This window comes from Harpia harpyja, chromosome 17 (assembly GCF_026419915.1).
Source record: "Harpia harpyja isolate bHarHar1 chromosome 17, bHarHar1 primary haplotype, whole genome shotgun sequence".
Taxonomy (NCBI): Eukaryota; Metazoa; Chordata; class Aves; order Accipitriformes; family Accipitridae; genus Harpia; species Harpia harpyja.
In genome coordinates, this window is record NC_068956.1 from 21,934,788 (window position 1) to 21,955,996 (window position 21,209).

At 45.0% G+C, this 21,209-nt stretch overlaps 1 protein-coding gene across 2 annotated transcripts in view; it reads right to left on the minus strand.

Annotated features, from left to right (window-relative positions):
• Window positions 1–18,749: 18,749 nt before the first annotated feature.
• The window catches only part of CRYL1 (crystallin lambda 1), a 60,238-nt gene continuing 57,778 nt past the window's right edge, over window positions 18,750–21,209 (minus strand). For both annotated transcript variants that reach the window (XM_052812558.1, XM_052812556.1), the window contains one exon: window positions 18,750–20,966. In XM_052812558.1, coding sequence (XP_052668518.1) covers window positions 20,853–20,966 — 114 coding nt within the window. In that variant the 3' untranslated portion in view covers window positions 18,750–20,852. The remainder of the gene's footprint in view (window positions 20,967–21,209) is intronic.

Below are 21,209 nucleotides of genomic sequence, written 5' to 3' on the forward strand. Positions count from 1 at the left end.
CTACCTGTAAAACAAAATTATATAGTAAATAAACAGAAGCAGAAAACAAGGCAGAGGTAAATAACTGCTCTTTCCCTGCCTTTATGAGAGATGAGTCCCATGCATAAATCCCCATCCCAAATGCAAGCAGGAAGGAGAGCTGTGAGGCACAGATGTCCAGAGGGTTCCAGTTTGTCCAGGTGCTTCTGTGATGTTTCCCAGCATGGCCCATACCCTCCCAGGACCAGCCTTATCCAGCTGCCCAAGGCCCAGGCTGCTGTGCCCACCTGAGGGTCTCATCTCCAGGAGAGACCCTGCCTTCTTCTGGGATGCAGAGCCATGGCTTACACAGGCAATTGCTGGGTCAGTGACAGGCCTGAAATTGGTGTCTCCAAAACCTGTGCGACCTCTGGACTATGCCACAAGCTGAGCAGGGGTAGAAAGTATTTTCGCATCTTGCTGATTTGCTACCTGGAGTCTTGCTCTGTCAAACGGTGTGCAAGACCTACGCTGCCACTTCTGCTATTCCCCCAAGGAGCCTATTCTATTTTCCTTTTCTTCTAATTTTTATAAATATTTGTCCTGAAAACAGCCTTTCTGAAGTGGATACAATCCAAGTAAAGCCCAAACTCTGAACCATCAGAATTTCCCCCATCTCTGAGGGCTTTCAGGCCCTCTCTGTGCTAAGCACTGTGCCTCTGAGTCCATCTCATCAGCATATAGTAAAGCTCATGGAGGAGAGAGAATCAGACCATCTTGTGTTTTGCATGCCTCCGCGGCTTTGTCGTGACATATATCGCCTCCCACCTGTGGACACTGTTGTGAATGTGTAGAAGGTCTTCCAAACCGTTTTAGGAAATCACACATCCACTTGCCTTCCCTGCTCAGTTTCCCAGCCCAACCCCAGAGAACAAGTGTTCCCTGGGGCATTTCCTTGGGGACCCTTCCGCATGAGGCAAGAGTCTTAAGAAGGAAAACTTTACATAAGCTACTTAAGTCTCACCTTGATTCAACCTCTTCCCCCTTTGCAAAGTCAGGGTAATGCTTTCACCTTGGCATTGGCTGGCTGGGGGCTGGTGGTGCAGCTGTGCATGTACCCACTTGCGTTCAGGCTGCTCAGGAGCGCTCACAGTTCTCTTTGACAGCTCTTGTCCTGCAGATTGCTATCTCCCAGGGTAAAAAACCTAGTACAGAGGACCCTGATCCCTGTGGGTCTGGTAGAAAGTGTGCAGTAATTGAAAGAATAATAATACATGTCAGACGTACACAGGCTGAGGAGGTAGCAAAGGAACTTAATGAAAAAACAAATCCTAACAAGCATGGGATACTAATTTTAAGAAATAATTCACATATTACTTATTGCTTAAGGGCAAAATGCATGCTGCCTAACATACTTTCCCAAGTTTGCAATGCATGGCCTTTGCAACACAATAGGTAGGTACTTTTTAACACTTTCTGCGACCACAAAGATGTCTTTATAACCTGTGCCACATCAGATATTCACAAGGCAACAGCATGATTTCAGGAATGTGTTTTAGTGTTGTAAAGGAGATCCCTGATGAGATCCATTCATGCTCTCCCTGAAGGGTCCAGGCTGCCATTACCACTGTGCTGAGCAGGGAGGAGGAGAAGATGTCCATTAACCCCTTCATTAAGTGCTGAGATGCCAGTCACAAGTCAGGGTGCGTCCAGAAGAGCCAGATGAGCAACTTCTGCAGAGAGCAGAAATCCTATTTGAATCCCTCAGGGCTGTGGACAGTACCAGCAGCAACAACACCAAGTTTTGGTGCAACTTTCCATTTCCGGAGCTCAGAGAAGCCCACGGTGATTAACCAGCCGGATCTGCCACTGGGGAAGCAGAAATTTCCATTTTAGAGGTGAGGAATGCCAGAGCATGGAGAAGGCAACCTGAGTGCCCTAACGTCAAGCAGCTGTCAGCACAGGACCAGGAGACAGGCCTGTGACCTGCAGACCTGTATCCTAAGGTCATCTTCTCCACAAGACCATTCAGGCTTTGTCACTTTCTTTTTCTTTGTTCCCTAGCTACAAGAAAAATGTGTTTGTGAATTCTGTCGCTGTCTGTCCTACCCTGAGCTCTGTGGTTGTAGGAGACCGCAGCGGGGTTTATTGCACCCGACTACCAGGTACAACACACCACCTCCTGTAAGCCAGGCGTGGGGAAGCAATGTAGTAGGCTGCAGAGGGGACCAGACAGGGGAAGAGGCAAGCACAAAGCATCTGCCAGCCCCCAGGAGCAGCTTTCCTCACAGCAGCGTGCTCATACACAGAGATGGCGATAGATGGTGATGGTCTACTAAGCTGTTGTTTATAGCAGCTTCTGCATTGTCTCCCCAAGTTCCCACCAGGACACCGTGTGGGTAGATGGTGTTATCAGGCATCCCCAAAGAGTTTGGTAGAAGAACACAAGGTCACTGAGCTGCTCTGCCCAAAGTCATGGCCACAGGAGTAGCCAAGGTCTTGTTTTCTCATACAAGGACTAAAGGGTCCTGAGGAAGGGGTGTTCCTCAGCCTAATGGGCTGCTTCTGCAGGTGAATGGTATTTGGGGTTGGTCACCTGCACACAGGGGTATCTCAGTGTGTGGTAACACCTCTGCTTAGCAATCTGTACCCAGATCTCAGCCACCCCTGTGGATCATAGCCAAGACAACATCCCATAAGAGGAAACTCTGGGAAAGAATTAGTGAGTGTTTACTGAAGAACAGTAAAAATGCAGAAATGTTGTCCAGAACTGGACTTCCAACATCCCCGGCTCATCACAGTCCAAGTTCTCTTGAAGTCCTCACCAACAACCTCCCTCAGCATTAGCAGGAGCTAAATGTGTGGGAGAGGAAAGAAACAAATATCTTAAAAATCAAATTACCATGCAAACCAGAAGGCAAAGAATTTATTGCATGAGATAAATCTTCACATATAGAACTGCCAATGTGCAAAAGATAAACCAATTAACTTTCTAACAAACATCAGTGCATATTTCAAATAACGTTGAGTTTCCATTTTCAGTTCTTTTCTCCTCCCTTCTGTCTTTCTTCCCCATTTTTCCCTCTAAAATTCATTTTGGTAAATATTTCTCCCTGTTGCTCAGATAACCGTATCTGATTGCAGAGGCTTGAAGCATAACCAATGATGAAAGACTACCTGAGGGATATTGGAGCGTGTACGCCACAGGGGTGTGGACATAAACCCCTGAAATATGCTGGCAGTATGACCAGAGTCGTTCTACCTGTAGGTTAAGTCAAGATAAGAACTCACTCACCGGCTGCACAGGGGATTAGACCAAACCGAATCCCTCATGGTTGTTAAAACACCACCAGGACTGTTGGCTTGAGATGGGGCAGAGCCTCTGGGTCGGGGAGCCAGGAGGGGGCTGAGCCTCCCCCCAACCTCTTCTGACACAAAACCTGCCAGCAACCCTTTATCCCGACACAAAACCTGCCAGCAACCCTTTATCCCGACAGTGCAGACCCAGCCGGGAGGGCGGGAGGAGAGGGTCAGCCCTACCAGCCAGGTCGGGGGCTTTTGCTCCAGGTGGGCTTTTCAGCTCAGGGCTGACACCATTGCAGCAGGTCCTCCTGCATCTAACTCATGGGCACCTCTGCCTTTTCTTGGCAGGCTTCGAAGTCAGTCCAAGCACAAGGTCCCCGATGGGCGCTGGGCTGATGTGCGGTGGCGTGCAGTGGGTGCGGTGGCCGCCCCCCCGGCACCAGCCAGCCCTTTGGGGGGTTTTACATAAAGGCGGTCGAACACATCTGTTCAGGGCGCAGGCAATGAGGCATGGGAAGAGCGGATGACTAATGGCCCCAGGCTGGCCTAGTTAGTACCGGGGCGGCTTCGCTACCTGCCGCCTCGGCGGGTCCCTGCAGCACCGGTGCACGGGAGAGAAAGACCACTTCTTGCTGGAGCAGAGGGCAGGGTGAGAAAAGCCTCCCCTCCCTCAGAGATGCTGAGTGGGAGTCTGTCTTCCCCTTCACGCGTGGGGAGGGCTTAGGTTTTGCATAGGAAAGAAATAACTGGAAAATAGTGCTGCAGCATGAGAACTGGCACTAGTTGCACACAGCACCTTCATACAGAACCATCTCAAAATGATGGCCATGCAATGCTGTTCATGGGTTTGCAGGATTTTCCAAGTGTTGGCTGATGATGGATTCCCTCTCGGAAAAGCCAGGGCTGCTTGGGTCACCTGGAGCATGTGAAAATCTCTGCAAACACAAGCCATCAGAAGGTGTCAAATCAAAACCAGCTGCCACAGTACATTTGTAATTCTGCAGATTGTGGACAGAAGAAACAAAAAGTCATCTTAAAGTAGCCAAGTGCTCTAATAAAAAGAACTAATTAAAAAAAACCAAACCACAACAAATGACAGTAAAAACTCCCATGATTTCTATGCCAGGCTCCTGATTGTTTGATGCCCCTGAGCTGGCAGTACTGGAGCAGTGCCGGGGTATGTGCACCCACTTTCCGATCGCACAGCTCCCCCAGCGCAGCCCAGGCAGGGTCCGTCCTGTCCCACACACAGCTGCAGCGTGGACAGGCACCGGTGGAGAGCATCTCTTAGTGGATAGCTTGCAAGTTTGAGAGGCTCAGGCATTAAAGGGAACTCCCAGTGGAATGCTATGGCCATAGACATGTTGTTTTTAACACTTAAAAGCTACCTAATGCTTAATTCCTCAGTTCACCTCTACCTTTGGCTCTGTACCTCTGGCATTAATGCAGCTGTCAGTAAAATGACATAGTGTGTTTAAGCTTTCCTTGCTATTAATCAGGACAGGAACAGGTAGCTTTCTGCAGGTTTGTAAATGCCCACACCACAGACCCATACTATCTCAGCTCTCCATCAGGTGTTACAACATCATGAGAGAACTGCTGGTTTTCTTCAGACTTTTTGACCCATTTTTAATGCTGCAATTCTTCACCGTGAGGCCATTTCTTGGGCCGTGCAGCAGCAGGCGTCTGCTGGCAGCAGTGACATGGAGGAGCGCAAGGCTCATCTGCCAGAAAAATGGGAAGGAATCATTGCTCCGAATGGAGCCGTGTTTGTCCAACAGCAGTGGGTATGGGCGGCAAGGGAAGATTTTTTTTTGCCGCAAGTGTGGGGCCGAGGCCTTGTCCGTAGCTTGCAGCTGGCAGGGAATGGGCAGCTCCTGGCTCGGGAAGGGAGCAGGAGCGGAGGGTGACTCACAGCCCAGCCCAGGCTTCCCTCCGTGCTGGCCACAAGTGCCGGGCAGCAGATTTCAGGGAGGAGGAAAAATCCACTTATCATCCCCTCCCTGCCCTCCACCCATTCACTCGCTGCTCATCTAGATGGGGCTGAAAATAACAGCATGCAAGAGCAAGGGCAATAGGTGCAGGCAGCCCGGGTGGGAGGTCAGCGCACGCCGGAGTTCGGCTGGGATCACCAGTGTGGGTCACCCTGGCACAGCAGCAAACCGGCGTGAGACGGACCGGGAGAAGATAAGTGTTATCTTCACTCCTCTAACACAGAAGTGAGCATGTATTTGGTGTGATTTAATATATGCTAAGATCTTTGAATGAATTAACTGGAGTGCTGGGCCCTGGTCTGGATGTGGTGCTTGCAGACCTGGACAAAGTGAGGAGCATTCAAGGAGCACAAGATTTAGGAGAAATATAGTCCAAGGGATTAAAAGGAAAAACTGGGGAACTTGGCTCATTTAGCCCAAGAAAAGAATATTAGGAACAAAGATGGAAACAATCCTCTAACACATGAAACCTTCTTGAGGAGATGATCATTTTATATTATTTGTGGAGACAAAGACATGAAGAAATCAGTTTTCCTTCTGCAACAAAGAGCGTTTTGACTGGCTATTAGGGAACATTTCCAAGATGTACAAGGCGTGGAGTGTGGGGAGAGGCTGGAGAATCCCTTTCCAGAGAGATTTTTCAGGAGTCCTTAGACAAAACTCCCTGTGATGTTGCCCTACATCGAGGATGCCTGCAGGCAGGGGTCCATCAGGGCTCCCTCGCAGGCGGGGGGTGCCTCAGTGCAGAGGGAGGACCCAGCAATCCCTCCGGGTACCTTCCTGGTTTACATTTCATCGCCTGAAACAGGGCATTAAGTATTCTTGGCAATAGTCGTAACTTGGCTTGAACAAGCATTTGATAAGATCCATAAAGCTAAACATGGATTACTATTCTATAAGAAAGTGTTGAACACCAAGTATGCCCCACTTTCTATGATCTAAACCGTGTTACTTCTCTCAGTGCAATTCGTAACACATCTGGAGCCAACTATTTCCATCTACTTACAGACAATGTTAAATGAGATACTGTTTTAATTTTGCTGAGCTGGACAGAGATAATACCCCCAGGAAACAGTTTAAGTCTGCAAAAAAATAAAAAGGACAGCATAGGTTGCTAAGTGATAATGATTTGCAAAACATAAATACTTACACAAAGGAGATGATTAATTCAGGACATTATTTACATATCACCTTTATAATCTTTTCAGCTGTCGGCCATTATGTACCTTTATCTCACAGCATACTCTCTTTATTTGTCTTACAACCAATTCTTTAAATCTGTGGGGCTTTTTCAGTTTACCCAGCCTTCTGCCTGCTGCAGCCATCCTCACTCTGTGGAATAACACCCACGGACCCATCACACAGGATCGGATACATTTGCACTTCGACACCAAAGAATGGTTCTATGTACCAGTGTCTGTTCAACACAGGTGGCTGAGCCACATCTCCATTTGCCATCATCCATGGAGGAGTTAGTGGTGCGGAGTCCAGCTCCTGCAAACATGGCATCCACCTGTTCTTTATTAACTCCTGCTGCCGCATGGCAACATTTTGCCCTTTGCCTTAGATGAAGACCTTGGAGATGAGAGGCTGTAAATCCAAACTGGCAAAAATGTTGTTTGCAGGGCGATAGAGAGTGTGGTCACTAATTATGACTGCTACTTGTACTGCGTTACCTGCAGTGACCAAGAACCAGCATTCACATCTTCCATGGGAATACCTCTCTGTTGCGGTTTAACCCCAGCCAGCAACTGAGCACCACTCAGCCGCTCACTCACTCCTCCCTGCCCCTGGTAGGATGGGGAGGAGAATCGAAAACAAGTAAAACTCATGGGCTGAGATAAGAACAGTTTAATAATTGAAATAAAAAATAAAATATAATAATAATAGTAATGAAAAGGAAGATTACAAAAAGAGAGCGAAATATAACCCAAGAAAAGACAAGTGATGCACAATGCAATTGCTCATCACCTGTTGACCGATGTCCGAGCAGTGATCCACGCCCCCACGGCCAACTCCCCCCAGTTTATATACTGAGCATGATGTCCTACGGTATGGAATATCCCTTTGGCTATTTTAGGTCAGCTGTCCCGGCTATGCTCCCTCCCAGCTTCTTGTACATCTGCTTGCTGGCAGAGCATGGGAAACTGAAAATTCGTTAACTTAGGATAAGCGCTACTTAGCAACAACTAAAGCATCAGTGTGTTATCAACCTCATTCTCACGCTAAATCCAAAACGCAACACTATACCAGCTACTAGGAAGAAAATTGACTCTATCCCAGCTGAAACCAGGACAATCTCCCAGCCCCAAAAATGCCAAATCTTTGCTCACAAAAATGGTGACAAGCACAGGAGCTCCGTAACTCCTCGGCTGCTATTAGTGGCCTAAAGGTTTGCCAATTCTTGGAAAACTGCAATCGCATAATTTTTTTTTACGACAATGTTGTCATCTGAGTGTCTGTATGATTTATTGCTTCCCTGTAAGGTGTTGCATCCTGAAGCAGATGCCTCCTGCAAGGAATGAGCACAACCAGCCCATGACACCCCCAGCTCCCTCCCTGGCTGTTAGGGTTGACTGGCTCTTCCTTGCTCACTCCTGCTTTTAAACTGATGTGAATTCCCTGACATCTGCTTTCACCAAGGCTTCTTTCAATACTGACTCCTATCGTATCCCTAAGGAAGCATTGAGGTGACCCTCCACAAAACCAGGAAAGTGCAGTAAAACCTGCCAGCCGGTACCTCTTTGCACTCTGCCTGTTTTTGGAGATCTTTTCTGATGTTTCAGTGACCTTTTCCCACTAGTTGTACAGCCATGTCCTGCTCTGGAGCTGTTTCCCTCTTCTGTTCCCTCGTCTGTCACAGTCTCGGTGTTGACATTGATCCCTCCTGACAGGCTCCCTAGTTATTTCAACACACCAGTGCTTATGTTGGGACGGACTGTACAGTTTGGTCCTTCAACCGAGTGCTCCTTCCACACTCCCCGCACCTTCACAGCATTTGTTTCCTTATGACTAGTGTTATTGGCCTACATTCCTGTGTCTTGACTTTATTTCCCATTTCCTTCATGACTTCCCCTTTCTAAAAGGTATGAGTATCCACTCTTGGTGATTTCTTCATTACTTTGTGCAATGGTGATGTCTCAGCAGCCCTGGCTTATTCATACCTTTCTGGGAATTATTTTATTGTATTGCTTGCATAGCTTTACCATGTTTGCTTACATCTTTCTGCGAAGCCCACCGCCATGCTATCTTGGATCGTGTCCTTGAATATTTATCCTGTGGTTTACAGTGAGATTTATTTTTCATACAATCGCCTGAAGTGCTACCAAAATATCTCTTTGGAAACCATCTTTTCAGAGTTAGCCTTTACTTATCATGATCAAGTGTCACCCCACGTTTTTCTTGGTCTTCCTCTTGGTCTCTTTGTTAGATAAACTAATTGTTGGCTGCATGAGCATTGGGTGTATGCTTATTTAAAGCATTAGGCAATGTTGTATATTTTAACTGTTTTAAATTTGCATGCTTATAGGGAGGAAGGATTTCTGATTTGTAGTAACTATATCTGCATCATCTCCAAGAGATGTGTATCTAACCTTCCCTAAAAGAACTCAAAGACCTTTGCAACTGCTCTAAATAGTTTCTTCAGTTGCTTAATTTACACTTAGGAAGACTTTTTTTAAAAATCTAAGCTGTGGATCAAACTCTCTTGATGCTTATATTTTCACCTAGAATTAACTTCATACAATCTTGTAAAACCTTGAAAAATACTCTTTGAACTATTTCATAAGCAGTGAGCCCAAGAGTGTAGACAAGTATGTGAAGACGGTCTCCATGGCCACAAGAAGGAGCAAAGCCCATGACCGAGTGGACAGTTATCAAATCTGACCAAAATCAGGCCAAAATCATGGGCATCAGAAGGAGATGTGGAAGCAGGAGCAGCAGGTGATAAATCTGCTTGGCTTATCGCTGTCTTGGGGTGACAGGGGTTGGGTCCCCAGTCAGGCCTTTCTAACTTGCCATGCTCAGGGCTGAGGCCGTGGCTTGAGGTGTCACCCTCGGACCAGGGTCCTGTGCAGCCCTTGCAGCGGTCCCCCCTGCCGTCCCCCCTGCCGTCCCCAACCCGCTTCCCTGGGAGGGCGGGTGACCCCGACGGCCGCTGGCCTCCACCGAGACCTGAACCGGGGGGAAAAAACGGGAATGCAAAGATGCAGTTGAGCAGTGAGCGGGCAGCTGAAGATTTCGGGAGACTGTAAGGGACCCCCAAACAGGCGTAGATTAAAAAAAAAAAAAAACAGATGGGGTAGTAGGGCAGGAACTGTAAAAGGCCACAAACGCAAAAAAAGGGCTGCTAGGAGAAAGGACACTGTGTATGAACAAATGGGGTGGGCCAGGACCGTTGCCCATCTTTCTGGGCAGTGAAGGGAGATGCTGACGTGGACCTGAGGATGACCCAGCGCAGCCTCCCTCCATCCCAGGCTGCGCTCGGGGCGTTATTCAGCCCCATGCTATCTGCTGTGCTGCTGATTAGATTACTGCCAAAGGTGGAAACACACTGTCATAAAATTCTCCCTAATAAATCTGCCTTAATTAAGTCAGCTTGCAATTTAGTTGTGGAGACTATACTTTCTCCGCCCAGCTACTGTGGTTTTCCCAGGTATGCGAGCTGGGGATTTTAACCAAGGATGGAGTTTGTGCGACTGTAGCTGGTTCCATATCCAGGCCGAGAAAAAGACTCACAAAAGTAGAAGCATGTATTAAGCATTTCATAACTTCCCCACAAAGGAATAAAAAAGAGGAACAGGTGTTGCAGATTTGCTAAAAGTCGTTTTCTCCAGGGAAAATTGAAGGACATACCACAAAACCATGTGAAAATAATAGTTCGAATAACAAAAAGATTAAGGACTCCCTGAGAAAACCATGTTTGGAAGGACAGTATTTGCTGAACAGGCCTGAAAACTAGCAAAAATATATCTCATGGCTGGAGAATATAAAGAAAGAATATGAAGTGAGACCTGGAGGGAACAGGGGCTCAGAGAAGGTGCACCAGTTAGAGTGACAAAAGCGAGGGCAGCGTGCAGCAGCCTGGTACATCCACCACATGTTCCGCCTGCGGTGGGGTCTCTGCTGCTCAGGGGGGACGTCAGGAGTTGAAAAGGCAACTAACAGCAGCCAGAGGGGTGGAAGAGCTGCTCTGGGAGCCTACAAAGGGGACATAATGTCCCCCATTACAGGGACCATGCTAGCCACCAGGGTCCTGCTTCTACCGCCCTGTGCCTTCTAGGTCCAAATACAAAAACCCTGTTGGTACGAAAAGGCCTTCTGCCAATAACTTTGTTTTAAGGCTCACAGAGCAGTTGATCACCAGTGATCTCAGCAGGCACTGAGTTGACAGATAAATACTGAGTCAGCCATAAAACAGGGAGCAGCTTCGTCTTGGAACATATCATGAGATTAAATCGGAGAAGCCAAACATCACTGTCAACAGAGAGGATTAGGAAAAGTCTGCATTTGGCTCTCCACCGCCAGCAGCACATGGTGCTCTCCTGGGAGGAACGTGAGTCAGAGGAGTTGCTGCCAATGGGCAGCTGGGCTGTGCTTGGGGAACTGCAATGTGCTGATGGGGAATGACCAAAACAGGCCCTTGAGGCATCAGCCATGATCAGGCAGGGTCCAGATGGCCAGAGGCTGGCGTTTGGATCCCATCTATTGAGCAAAAAAAAAAATCAGTAGTTGCCACAAACTCAGTTTGCCTGTAGAGGCTGGAATGGGAGGTTGGTACAACATCTGGGTAGCAATTAATCCCGATGTGTAGCTTTGAAATTAAAGATGATCCTCTGAGCAGCTGAGAAACATCAATAATAAAGAAAAGAGTCATCAGAAGAGACTAATGTGGAAACAGGTGGATGGTAAATGGCAAATGGACAATTCAAAAGAAGGTTTAAAAAAAAAGGAAAAAGAAGAAATATAACAAAGTGCAATATATAACCATATAGCTACATGAGCTTGGAAATCACGCGAAGGATCATATATTAAAAAAGGGCTGGAAAATACAAGGTCCTGCTTCTGTCAGAGAAATTTCTTGAGGAAATGCACCCAAAAAGGAGGAGTTATGAGAAGCAACCAGATTCCAGTGCCACCACTGAAAATAAGCTCACTGAGTGTTACCAAAAGTGAGAGACAGCTATGGACTTAATGCTGAACAAACCAGTCTTCCCATGGTAGCTGAGCTTCATTCAGTTCTGGTCTTTGTGCTTTCCTGCTATAAACAAGGTGATCATGTATAGTTCTAGAAGTCTCTCAACACTGCCTTAATTAGGCAGCTTCCAAATGATCTCTGTTGTTTATGCCATATTACTCATACATAAATCATGACCATGGTCATATTCAAGCCCTTCTTGTAGGCTCTAACACCCAGTGGTGATCACCTCTGCCTTTTAATATAGGCTTCTGAGCCTTTGATAAGACCACCTGAAGAAGGTCCTACAACTACACATATCTTGGCAAAAGAGGCACATGCTGCCGATAAGATGAATATTTGTCTCATGGCAAGTTCTCAAGCTTTCCTCACACTGAAGTAATGCCATCAGATGGGTGGCAGCTGGAGGTAACTTGCATCAGGGAAAATCAGAAAAGCTGCAGCAGGGATCGTGGAACAGAGAGCTTGGACCAGCACAGCACTAGGGCAGATGGACCTCACTTAGCTTTTGCAGGTAAATTATCTTGGAAGGAAAAAATTGGTTTTACAGGTGAATAGCCCAAGCTTGTTAGCCTGGAAGACAGGTGAACGAGGATGAGCTGTTAACATCTGTTTCCAGCTATGCAACAGGCTGTGGCTGGGCTTCCTATGAGCTGGGCAGACTGGCCTATTTAAACGTTACAACCAAAACTCTTTTGCTACAGAAACAGGGCAGCAAGCCAGGCAGGATGTCGACACAGACTGGTCTGGCCTAAGAAATGGAACAAAACCCGGGATTGTGGGCAAGGCGACCCACATTGCCTATTTACTGACCTGCACCAGCATGGCCAGGAGCTGGGTGTCGGAGAAAAGTCCTTTTGTTGACATTCAGGAAACTCATCGGCACGTTACAGGAGAGGTGGCAGCTGCAAATTACACTTTCTTTTGCTCTGCCTATGCACAGGGACAGGACTGCTAGCAGGGTGGACATGGTGGTGATTACCTGCGGCTACAGTCAGCGACCACCGTCCGGGCAGTTGTCACGGGACGTGTTATGGCAGTAAGTGTGATGAGTTGGCAGGGCAGCGCTCTCCCGAGGTAGCACTCTGCAGAGGAAACTGGACCGTAATTTTTATAAGAAGAGACTTGAAACCCAAAGCTATATTCAGCCACAGTAAGCACAGTTCACACAGTGTACCAGGGCAATACTAACAAACACGTACCTCGCTTTTACTGGTGATTAAATACGATTGCATTAATCCCTGTCTAATAGTTTTCTTTTTAATAAACTATTCAGATACTAAGATCCGATTAAAACATAAACTCAGGTTATTACTTAATGAAATATGTTTTTATTTGTAGTAACATAAATAATACCTGCATCTTGTTAGAAAATTTATATTTTATATTTTTCTCTGCTGTCATATCCTTATTTTTAATAGCTTTTGTTTTGTAAACGACAGACTAGAGAAGTATGATGTTGTCTCTTTCAGCAATTGAAGCTATATTCAGACTTTAAAAATCGATCAGACTTCTGTAATCACCCTTTACTATGCACTGATACAGATTTGGGGGGGTGGGGGGGAGATGATGTTTGTAATTAACTTTTCTTCCTAAAAAAGGAAAACCAAAAGCAAATGCAAGAAATGTTTCTGGTTTACAGAATTACACAATGTGACTTCATGCTACTCCATAAACTTCTATGTGATACGGATCAGGCACAGGCCACTGCCCATTCAGTTGAATTGCCTGGTTACACAACTCGCTATTCCCACGACCCTATATATTTGAAATGGCACAATTACATCTTTCCATTACTGCATGGATTTGAAATGACACTGCTGAATAATATCAGAAAATCTGTTTTTGTGGTCATAAGGTGTTCTGGAATGTGGAAAGCTCCACACTTGGTCTGCCGCCTTTGCGTTATAGCGGTAATTCCAATAATCTGTTTTTAACTGCACAGAAATACTTTCTATATTAGTACTATGAACTCAGTAGACAGATTTCACCCCATTACATTTTTAAGTAGAGCTTGAAAAGAAAATACACGCTCCACAGCAACATAGCTGGGAGTAAAGCTGACCGGTATCTTTGCTATACAAGTGCTGCTGCTGCGTGCAGGAGCAATGCACACGTTATGAACTTGTCTGTGCTACATGGAAATTGCCAAGATGTTCACTGAGGTAGCTGCTGGAGTGAAGCACAAGGCAGTGGTAAACCATTTCCACTGGTAGTGCCAGTTTTAATTTATGTGTAAATGATTATTGGGCAAGACAGGGGAAAAAAAACCACAAAAAAAAAAATTTCTCTTTCAGAAGAACCAGTTATATCAAGGCAGTTCTCGGGAACTCCTGGCTAACAGACAACCTCATTTCTTCAGTAATACCAGAGTGACAGCGAGGATTTTCCAGCCTCAACACTTTCTCCCTGGGCTGCAGAAAAAATGCCTCCATTGTATTCCTTAGGAGTATTATCCGCTAAAGCCCACCAAGAACAAGCAACCGTGGTTTCATATGGGAACTACGTACTGTTACAGTACTGGAAAAATTAGTGCAAGACCTGATGTTAAAATTTAAATACATCATGAATGCAAAGGAAGGTTTTCACAATGTTTTAAATTACAGAGGCTTTTTAATGTTTTTTTGTTCAAAAACATCTCTCTCTGTTGTGCCAACACAGAGGTGTTGGACCCTTATGGAGGCCTTGAGCAGTACGTTAACACTGTAACAGTAGTCATCATCTAGGCTTAAGATGAACAGATCAAACATCCAGTTTAGGGCAAATTTACAGCTCTATTTTACAGAATCTTTTAAAACAGTAAGTTCAGCTTCTGCACAAAGCTCTCCTATATCCACATGCAAGTATGGGCTCTTGACCTTTCTGTGTTAGACTACATTTTACTCATAGATAAAGGAAAACAAGTTTCTGGATGATTCTGCATTTTATACATCTCCGCTTCTTGCGAATACACGTCTGAAATCCAAGTAGCTGGAAGAAGTCCACAAAGCCACGCATTAAAATCTCCATTCTACACTCAGGTTCAAGAAAAAAAAAATCTCATGCGTGCTAAGTGCCATTTTATTCCAAGTGTCCCTCCATTTCAGTGTTTGGTGAAGGGCAATCCATCCTTGCTGAAGCCAAAAAAATTGTCAGAGAGAGAAGGAAAAATGCTGAGGGATGTGCAACCCCATGGAGCATTTCTTTGAATATACATTAAGGAAATAAGTCGCGTTGTTTTCTAGCAAACTAGAAAACAAAGCAGTTTGATGTATTTCAGAAGTCCAGTGAATTTTGTGGAAACAGTGCCCTTACCAACCGCTCTCCTTGAAATCCGCTGCACTCCCACAGGAGTGGTGCAGGCTTTTCCTCACAGCCAGGAGGACATGACCAATTTTTGATGAGCTGTGTACAAAAAACTGCTAGTCCAGCTGCATTTGTTCCCGGCTTCATTTGCAGCTGGCTTGCAGTCGGAGCCAGCTGAAACCATCCTCAGAGCATTTCACAACCACGTATCAGCCTGTGCAAACTGGAGCTTCAGAGCAAATTCTGGGGGTCAAACATTCAAGGTTGCCCTGTTTTGCCTCAAAAGGGCACTCTAGCATCTTTTTTCCCCAATTCTTAGGAAACTATTAATATGACAGCATTTGCTGTTTAAATTGCTAGGTTCTTTTCTGACCTCCCATGTATAAAAGAAGCGAGAGGTCTGTGTAGCCATGGCTCTATGCCTTATGGCATCACATGCAGCAGTGGAGGATGCCGGTACTCGTTCTTCCCAATGGATAGCTTTGTATGGGCATAGTGGTGAGGAATCAACCCTTGCTACTGCTGTGCTCCCAGCCTTTGTAAGTATTAAGCTATGCAGCTAAATCTTGCCATTTGAATATTGCTTTTGTATGATTAAATGTACACATTCAAATGAATACACCAGATTTAAGCTCCCATCTCCCTGCTATTCCTTATTATAAAAATCAGTATTTATCATTATTCATATATAAATATTAGCTTGTATTCGATGGTCAAATGACTCTTCCAAAATTAAAGTTGTACAATAAAAGAAAAAAACTCAGAAGGGAGAAGAAAGTTCTACCTGAAAAATGAACTATATGAAATACCAGCCAATGGGTAACTCTAAGCGGTGTGCTCTAAGCTGCATCACCACTGAACTCTGAATCCCATGCTGAAGGGAGGAATTCCTTTCTCTTTCTGAAATCACAGAAAAGAACAGAAAGAAATCCTTGGCTGTTGGCTCGACACAAAGCCTTACCAAATCAAATGTGAGTTTTCCCCTGGGATCAGTTTTTGTCTTTCCACTCACTTTGACCAATTTGCATTAGCACGTGCACACGCACACGCACACACACACAAAATGGAAGGCACAGGCGAGAGGAGGGCTACCCTGCCAGCATGACTGGAGCTTGGGGGACTGGGAGCAGATGAGCTGGCAGCTAGAGCAAATGTATTCATTTACACTCTAACTAGATCCAAATTAATTTGTGAAACATTCCCTTTGGGCCTGATAGGCTGTTGAAAGCAAAAGACCATTTGTTTTTCCTACTGACACGTACACTAATTGCTAGGTTCATGTCTGCCAGGCTCCTCTTCTCATGGAGCGCTCCTGTCCTCCCTATCTCTGTATCTGCAAGGGTACCACAGTTACATGTTCTCAAAGACCTTTCTGTAACTCCATACCATGGCAATGCAATCCTACAGGCACTGGCAGCAAATCTCATCTTTCTTTTGAGAAACTGAGGCTGGCGATGACATCATTTTGTCTCAAAATGATTTTTTCTGTTTTTATAACAAGCACCACAAGCACTATCCTGCTTCCCTAACGAAGCACAGTTCATTTTTTGCCTAAAAGATGGTATAGATAGGATAATGCAATTTCTTAATACCATTCTGATTAGATAATATGGCAATCAGAAAATACTCACATTTTAACTTTCAAACTATTATCATGACTGAACAGAAGAATAACTACAGAATAAGGAAAGTAAATTCACATGGCTGCTTTGCAAGCTGCAAACTACTTCCATTACACTCAGAGATTTAGGAAACAGAGATACTGGACTTCCCTCAGTGAAGCAGGTGAGTATTTCCCTGCATCTGCCCTTTCTTCCTTATCTTGCACATAATAGGTGGTTTGATTCCCAATAGCATTAAATCAAAGGCTTTGGTATGAACACATTGGACTCTGCTTCCAGTAAGCAGCAGTAAGCAGTAGTAAAGTACACATAATAAGGAAAATAATAAATATCAAATTGGTAAAACAGAGAAAAACACAGTGTAACAAAGAGAGGGATTTAGAAAAGTCTATAGGTGTAACTTGATTAAAAATAATACAGAATTTTCAAATATGCAATTGTGTCAAAAAGAAACCACAAGATAAATTCTTCCAAAAAATCTCATAGTTTACCATAAAATATTGAATGTTCAAGCAACTACTGTTTCTTCTGCCAACAATCAAACAAGATAAATATTTGACCATATCTGTGGTAGTTCTGCAACTTTGTAGGACTGCTGGTGTTAATTCTGAAAGAGTCCTCATAAAATACTAGGTGCAATCCATCACAAGAAGCCTATTGCATTTGAGGAAAAAAAGTAATGGGATAAAAGGAGTAAGACAACTTTGAAGAAAATAATTAAACCAATTAGTTCAACAGAATTGGGATTTGTATCTTACAAGCAGTTCAGCTCTGACAAGTCACTCCCCAGAAGGGATTCTTCATTGTCCAATTAGCAAATCTATTAGCAGTTCTGTCCAAATTGTCAGCTAAATACCCTGGGAGAAGTTAGTGATGGACTATTATGAGAAGCCGAGAACCAAGAGGGAGAAGTAAAGGAAAAAAGTGAAAAGGGAGAGAGAGAGAGAGGGGAACCCTTCCCTCCCGGCAAACCCTGCTCCTGCCAGCAGCCCCCAGCAGTGGAGATGCTGAATAAGGTGAATGCGGCATTTATCCGTCACCGGGAGAGGTGGCCCCTGCGGACCAACAACGTGAGATTTTTGGTGGCTCAGACTTTTCTGAAAGGAATTCTTTCTATGTGAAAAGTTGTGACAATTTAATGATATTTTGTTAATCTTCCCAGAAAAATGCAAGTAAAAACCCGAATGCAGATTTATTTACATCCAGTCACACCATCCTAAATTTCATGTACGATTTAGGTTAAAAAGTCCTCTCAACGTATGCGACAATTTGAACTTGCCTATATACATTCTTTGGAGTTAATTGAGTTAAGCCAGAGCAACGTTTCTGATACATAACAGGCCAGAATCAAACAAAATTTGGCATCAGGCTAATGCAGGCCGGGAGGGAGCACAGGAGGTCTCTGGCGGAACCTCCTGCTCAGAGCAGGCTCAGCTCTGAGGTCAGCCCAGGCCACTCAGGGCGTCATCCAGTCGAGACTTGAAAACCTCCAAGGACGGAGACCGCACCACCCCTGCGGGCAACCTGTGCCTCCGCCTGACTGTGCTCAAGGGGGAAAAGGTGTCTCCTTCCATCCAGGCTGAAACTCTTGCGTTTCAACTTACGTCCATTGTCTCTGTCTTCTCACCCAGCCCCAACTGAAAGAGCCCGGCTCCATCTCCTCAGTGACCTCCCCACAGGCACTGGGCGCTGCTGTCAGGTCCCCCCGAAGCCGACTCTGCTCCAGGCTGGACAAGCCCAGCTCCCCCAGCCTCTGCTCACAGGACCAGTGCTCCAGCCTGACCATCTCAGGGGCCTCCCCTACCATTTGTCCAGTGTCTTTCTTGTACTGGGAGCCCCAAGCTGGGCTCAGGACTCGGACACAGTCTAATGACTGATGAGTAAAGGGGATTAACTGTGAACAGGGTACAGGCCCGTGGGATGACCAGAGCCCATCTCATTCCTTTAGCTACCTTTTCCTAATGCTTTCCAGTTGTTGTTGCATTTACCAACTAATAATTTTGTGTGCTTCAAATCCTAAGCAAATGTCAGCTAAAATACATTTTTTGTCAAGCATCTCCCCCCTAGCTTGTAGCTGTGAACCTGGGTGGGAACTGATGCCCCAAGGCAAGCTTTGGTGTATGCCAGACCCTGCGGAGGAGCCGCTCACCGCACAGAAGTGCTCTGGCACTCTCCAGAGTACTCCTGCCGCCGCAGAAAGTCATTCCCTCACGGCAGGGCCCCATGTCTGCAGCAACTGGTCGCCAACACATGAACTATAGGAGAGTGCACATTATTTCTTGCCTATTTACCCCCACTGACTTCCACAAATCATTCTACCAGGGCACCAGTTTCTAAACACATGTTATGTAGTGCTACCACTAGAGTATCACACTGGAGCACAGAAGTTAGTACTTTCCTCATTAAAATATTTTATTAATAAACAAATAATAAAGGTGGAGGCAAATATTTGATGACATGATCAAGTTTTAAAATACCTCAGAATAAACAGAAGCAATGCAAGCTAATTAGTTATGACAATGTCATATGCTCATAGCAAAACAGGTCTAACCCTAAAAGTATTTGGAACCTTCTATGGCCTTGTCTGAAATACAAAAACACGAGGAAATCAGCCCCATAATTAATTTACTATTGCTTAATAAGGCATCGGGAGTGAGGACTGACCTCCCCAACTTCAGATGTCTAAATGCAGGTTGAGCCAGTCACTGTGGCAGTAAAAAGCAGTAGAAGAAACTGACAATTTTAGGTCTATATTGGGTTAAAATAAACTGAGCTTACAAATTTTCCTTTCTCTCCACTGATTATAAAGGAGCATAGGACAACCTCTGCATTATGCCTCCCATCCCATGATTCACATTCAGAGATGTGTTCTTGGCCCACCATTTATGTCAAGTGATACAATTTATCTTAGGTCTCTTTTACTGTGACCTAAGCAGAAATAAGTGGTATTGGTATGTTCAGGCAAACATACCTGCTGTTCAGCTCAAAATGGTAACCAATTAAGTTTCAGCAACCCTTTTGTGTGCTGCACCCTCTGTGAAAAACAAAAGCATTAGGAAAATGACAGCTTAAAACCTGCATCTGTGCTGTGACTGAAGTTACATGACCAGTTAGCACAAATTCAGAAATGCTTAACTCAAGCAGGGTGGGTGCAATGCACTGTTTCAAGTTATTCTATCTGCATAACTATAATGCCCCAAGGTTCCAGCTAAGATCAAAGTCCAACTATATTATAGGGTACATAAATTCATAATAACACTTTGTCTGCTGTGGACTGAAACACGCCAGTGCAAGCAGCTGAGGATATTACTACTTCCAGGTGTATACTGCGTCCACGTATGCGGAGGAGATGTTGTGTGTCCTGTAGGCAGGGCAGCAGTAAAGCATAAAGGCTACATCTACGCCACTGCATCGTTCCCTCTGTAGGGGAGCAAAACAGCAGATACCTGGGGTCCCTTCAGCTACGGCTGTTACATTCACTACAGCTGAGTTCTAAAGGAGCAGTCCTTGCTTCAGATAATGTACAAAATAGACACGGCAACAGAGAGGTGAACTGGCTTCTCAAGATCACTCAGACGGTCATGGCATAGCCTGGAAGAAAGTCCAGACCAATACACTACACCATACTCTCTCCCAACCTAGCTATTAAATCAAAATCTCTTACTTCTCATAGACAAGTCTTAAAACGGGGCACATATTTATGCAGTAATGCCAACGGCCAGCATCAAACATCTCACTTAAGCTGGGGGCAAAGCCATGGGGTATCAAGTGCATGGTCTTAAAAGACCGAGCAGGTCTCTGGTAAGTCTTATAGAACCAGGGATAGGGGATGAGGGGGGAATTCTGCTCTATTTACTCACATTTAGATTATCATACAGGTACACAAGTGCCAAAGGGAGGAAAAGGAGTAGTAACTCTTTCCCCTACATTGTGGAACAGTTACAGATATAAGGTGAAGTGACCCTTACTGCTGTTGAGGTCTCAACTCACTGGCCAGTGAATCTACTCTTTGCTCAATACAACCTTCTCCTATCTACAGTCAGTGCCTTACAAATTAACCTCGCTGTCACAGTGATTGGCGCGTGAGGGCTTATTTTCTCCAGTGACAAACAGCTAATGTTTGCCTATTTCAGATCCCTGCATAAGCAAATATTGTTCAAGCACTGAACTCCTAAGCAAGCTGAAAAATGCATTATTTAAAACATGATTGTGTTCCAGCATTGCACAATATTAATATTGCTAAAACTACTTAATGCTTAAACATCTAATGCATATATATAGTAATTTGATAAATTTTAACTGAACTTTTAAATAACTGTTTTCAGTTATTCATGAATTACGTCACAACAATTTTGGACCAAATGTTTCACTGGTCTCTACGTTTGTGCAGATCATTGGTTGCACATTCAGTCTCCTCTTCTGCATGACCAAAAATTTCCACTTTTTATGAAGATCTGCTCTTCACTTGGTCTCTCCTGTTAGACAAGGTACACCTCAGTCAGATTTCATTTGTTTTTTCAGTTTGGCAAGACCAGTGAGATATTCATCTCTCCGTTTTCTTCTGGCATCCAGGACTTTTGGAACAACTGGAATTTTTTCAGACATTGCCTGGAACAGAAAATTTAAGATGATTAAATCTCACGTTCCGAGTAAAGTTTCTCACCAGCATTATTTTCCTGCTTTTCCTGCATCAGACCACCAAGTAATCATCCACGCAAACTGTAATTTAGTCTATCACAGGCAATAGGCCACTAATTCTTTACATGGGTGACTGGAAATGAGCTAACCTGTACGAGAAGAAAAGTGCTCCCACTTGGAGAAGGTTGGCCTGAATGTGGCAATGAAGGTGCC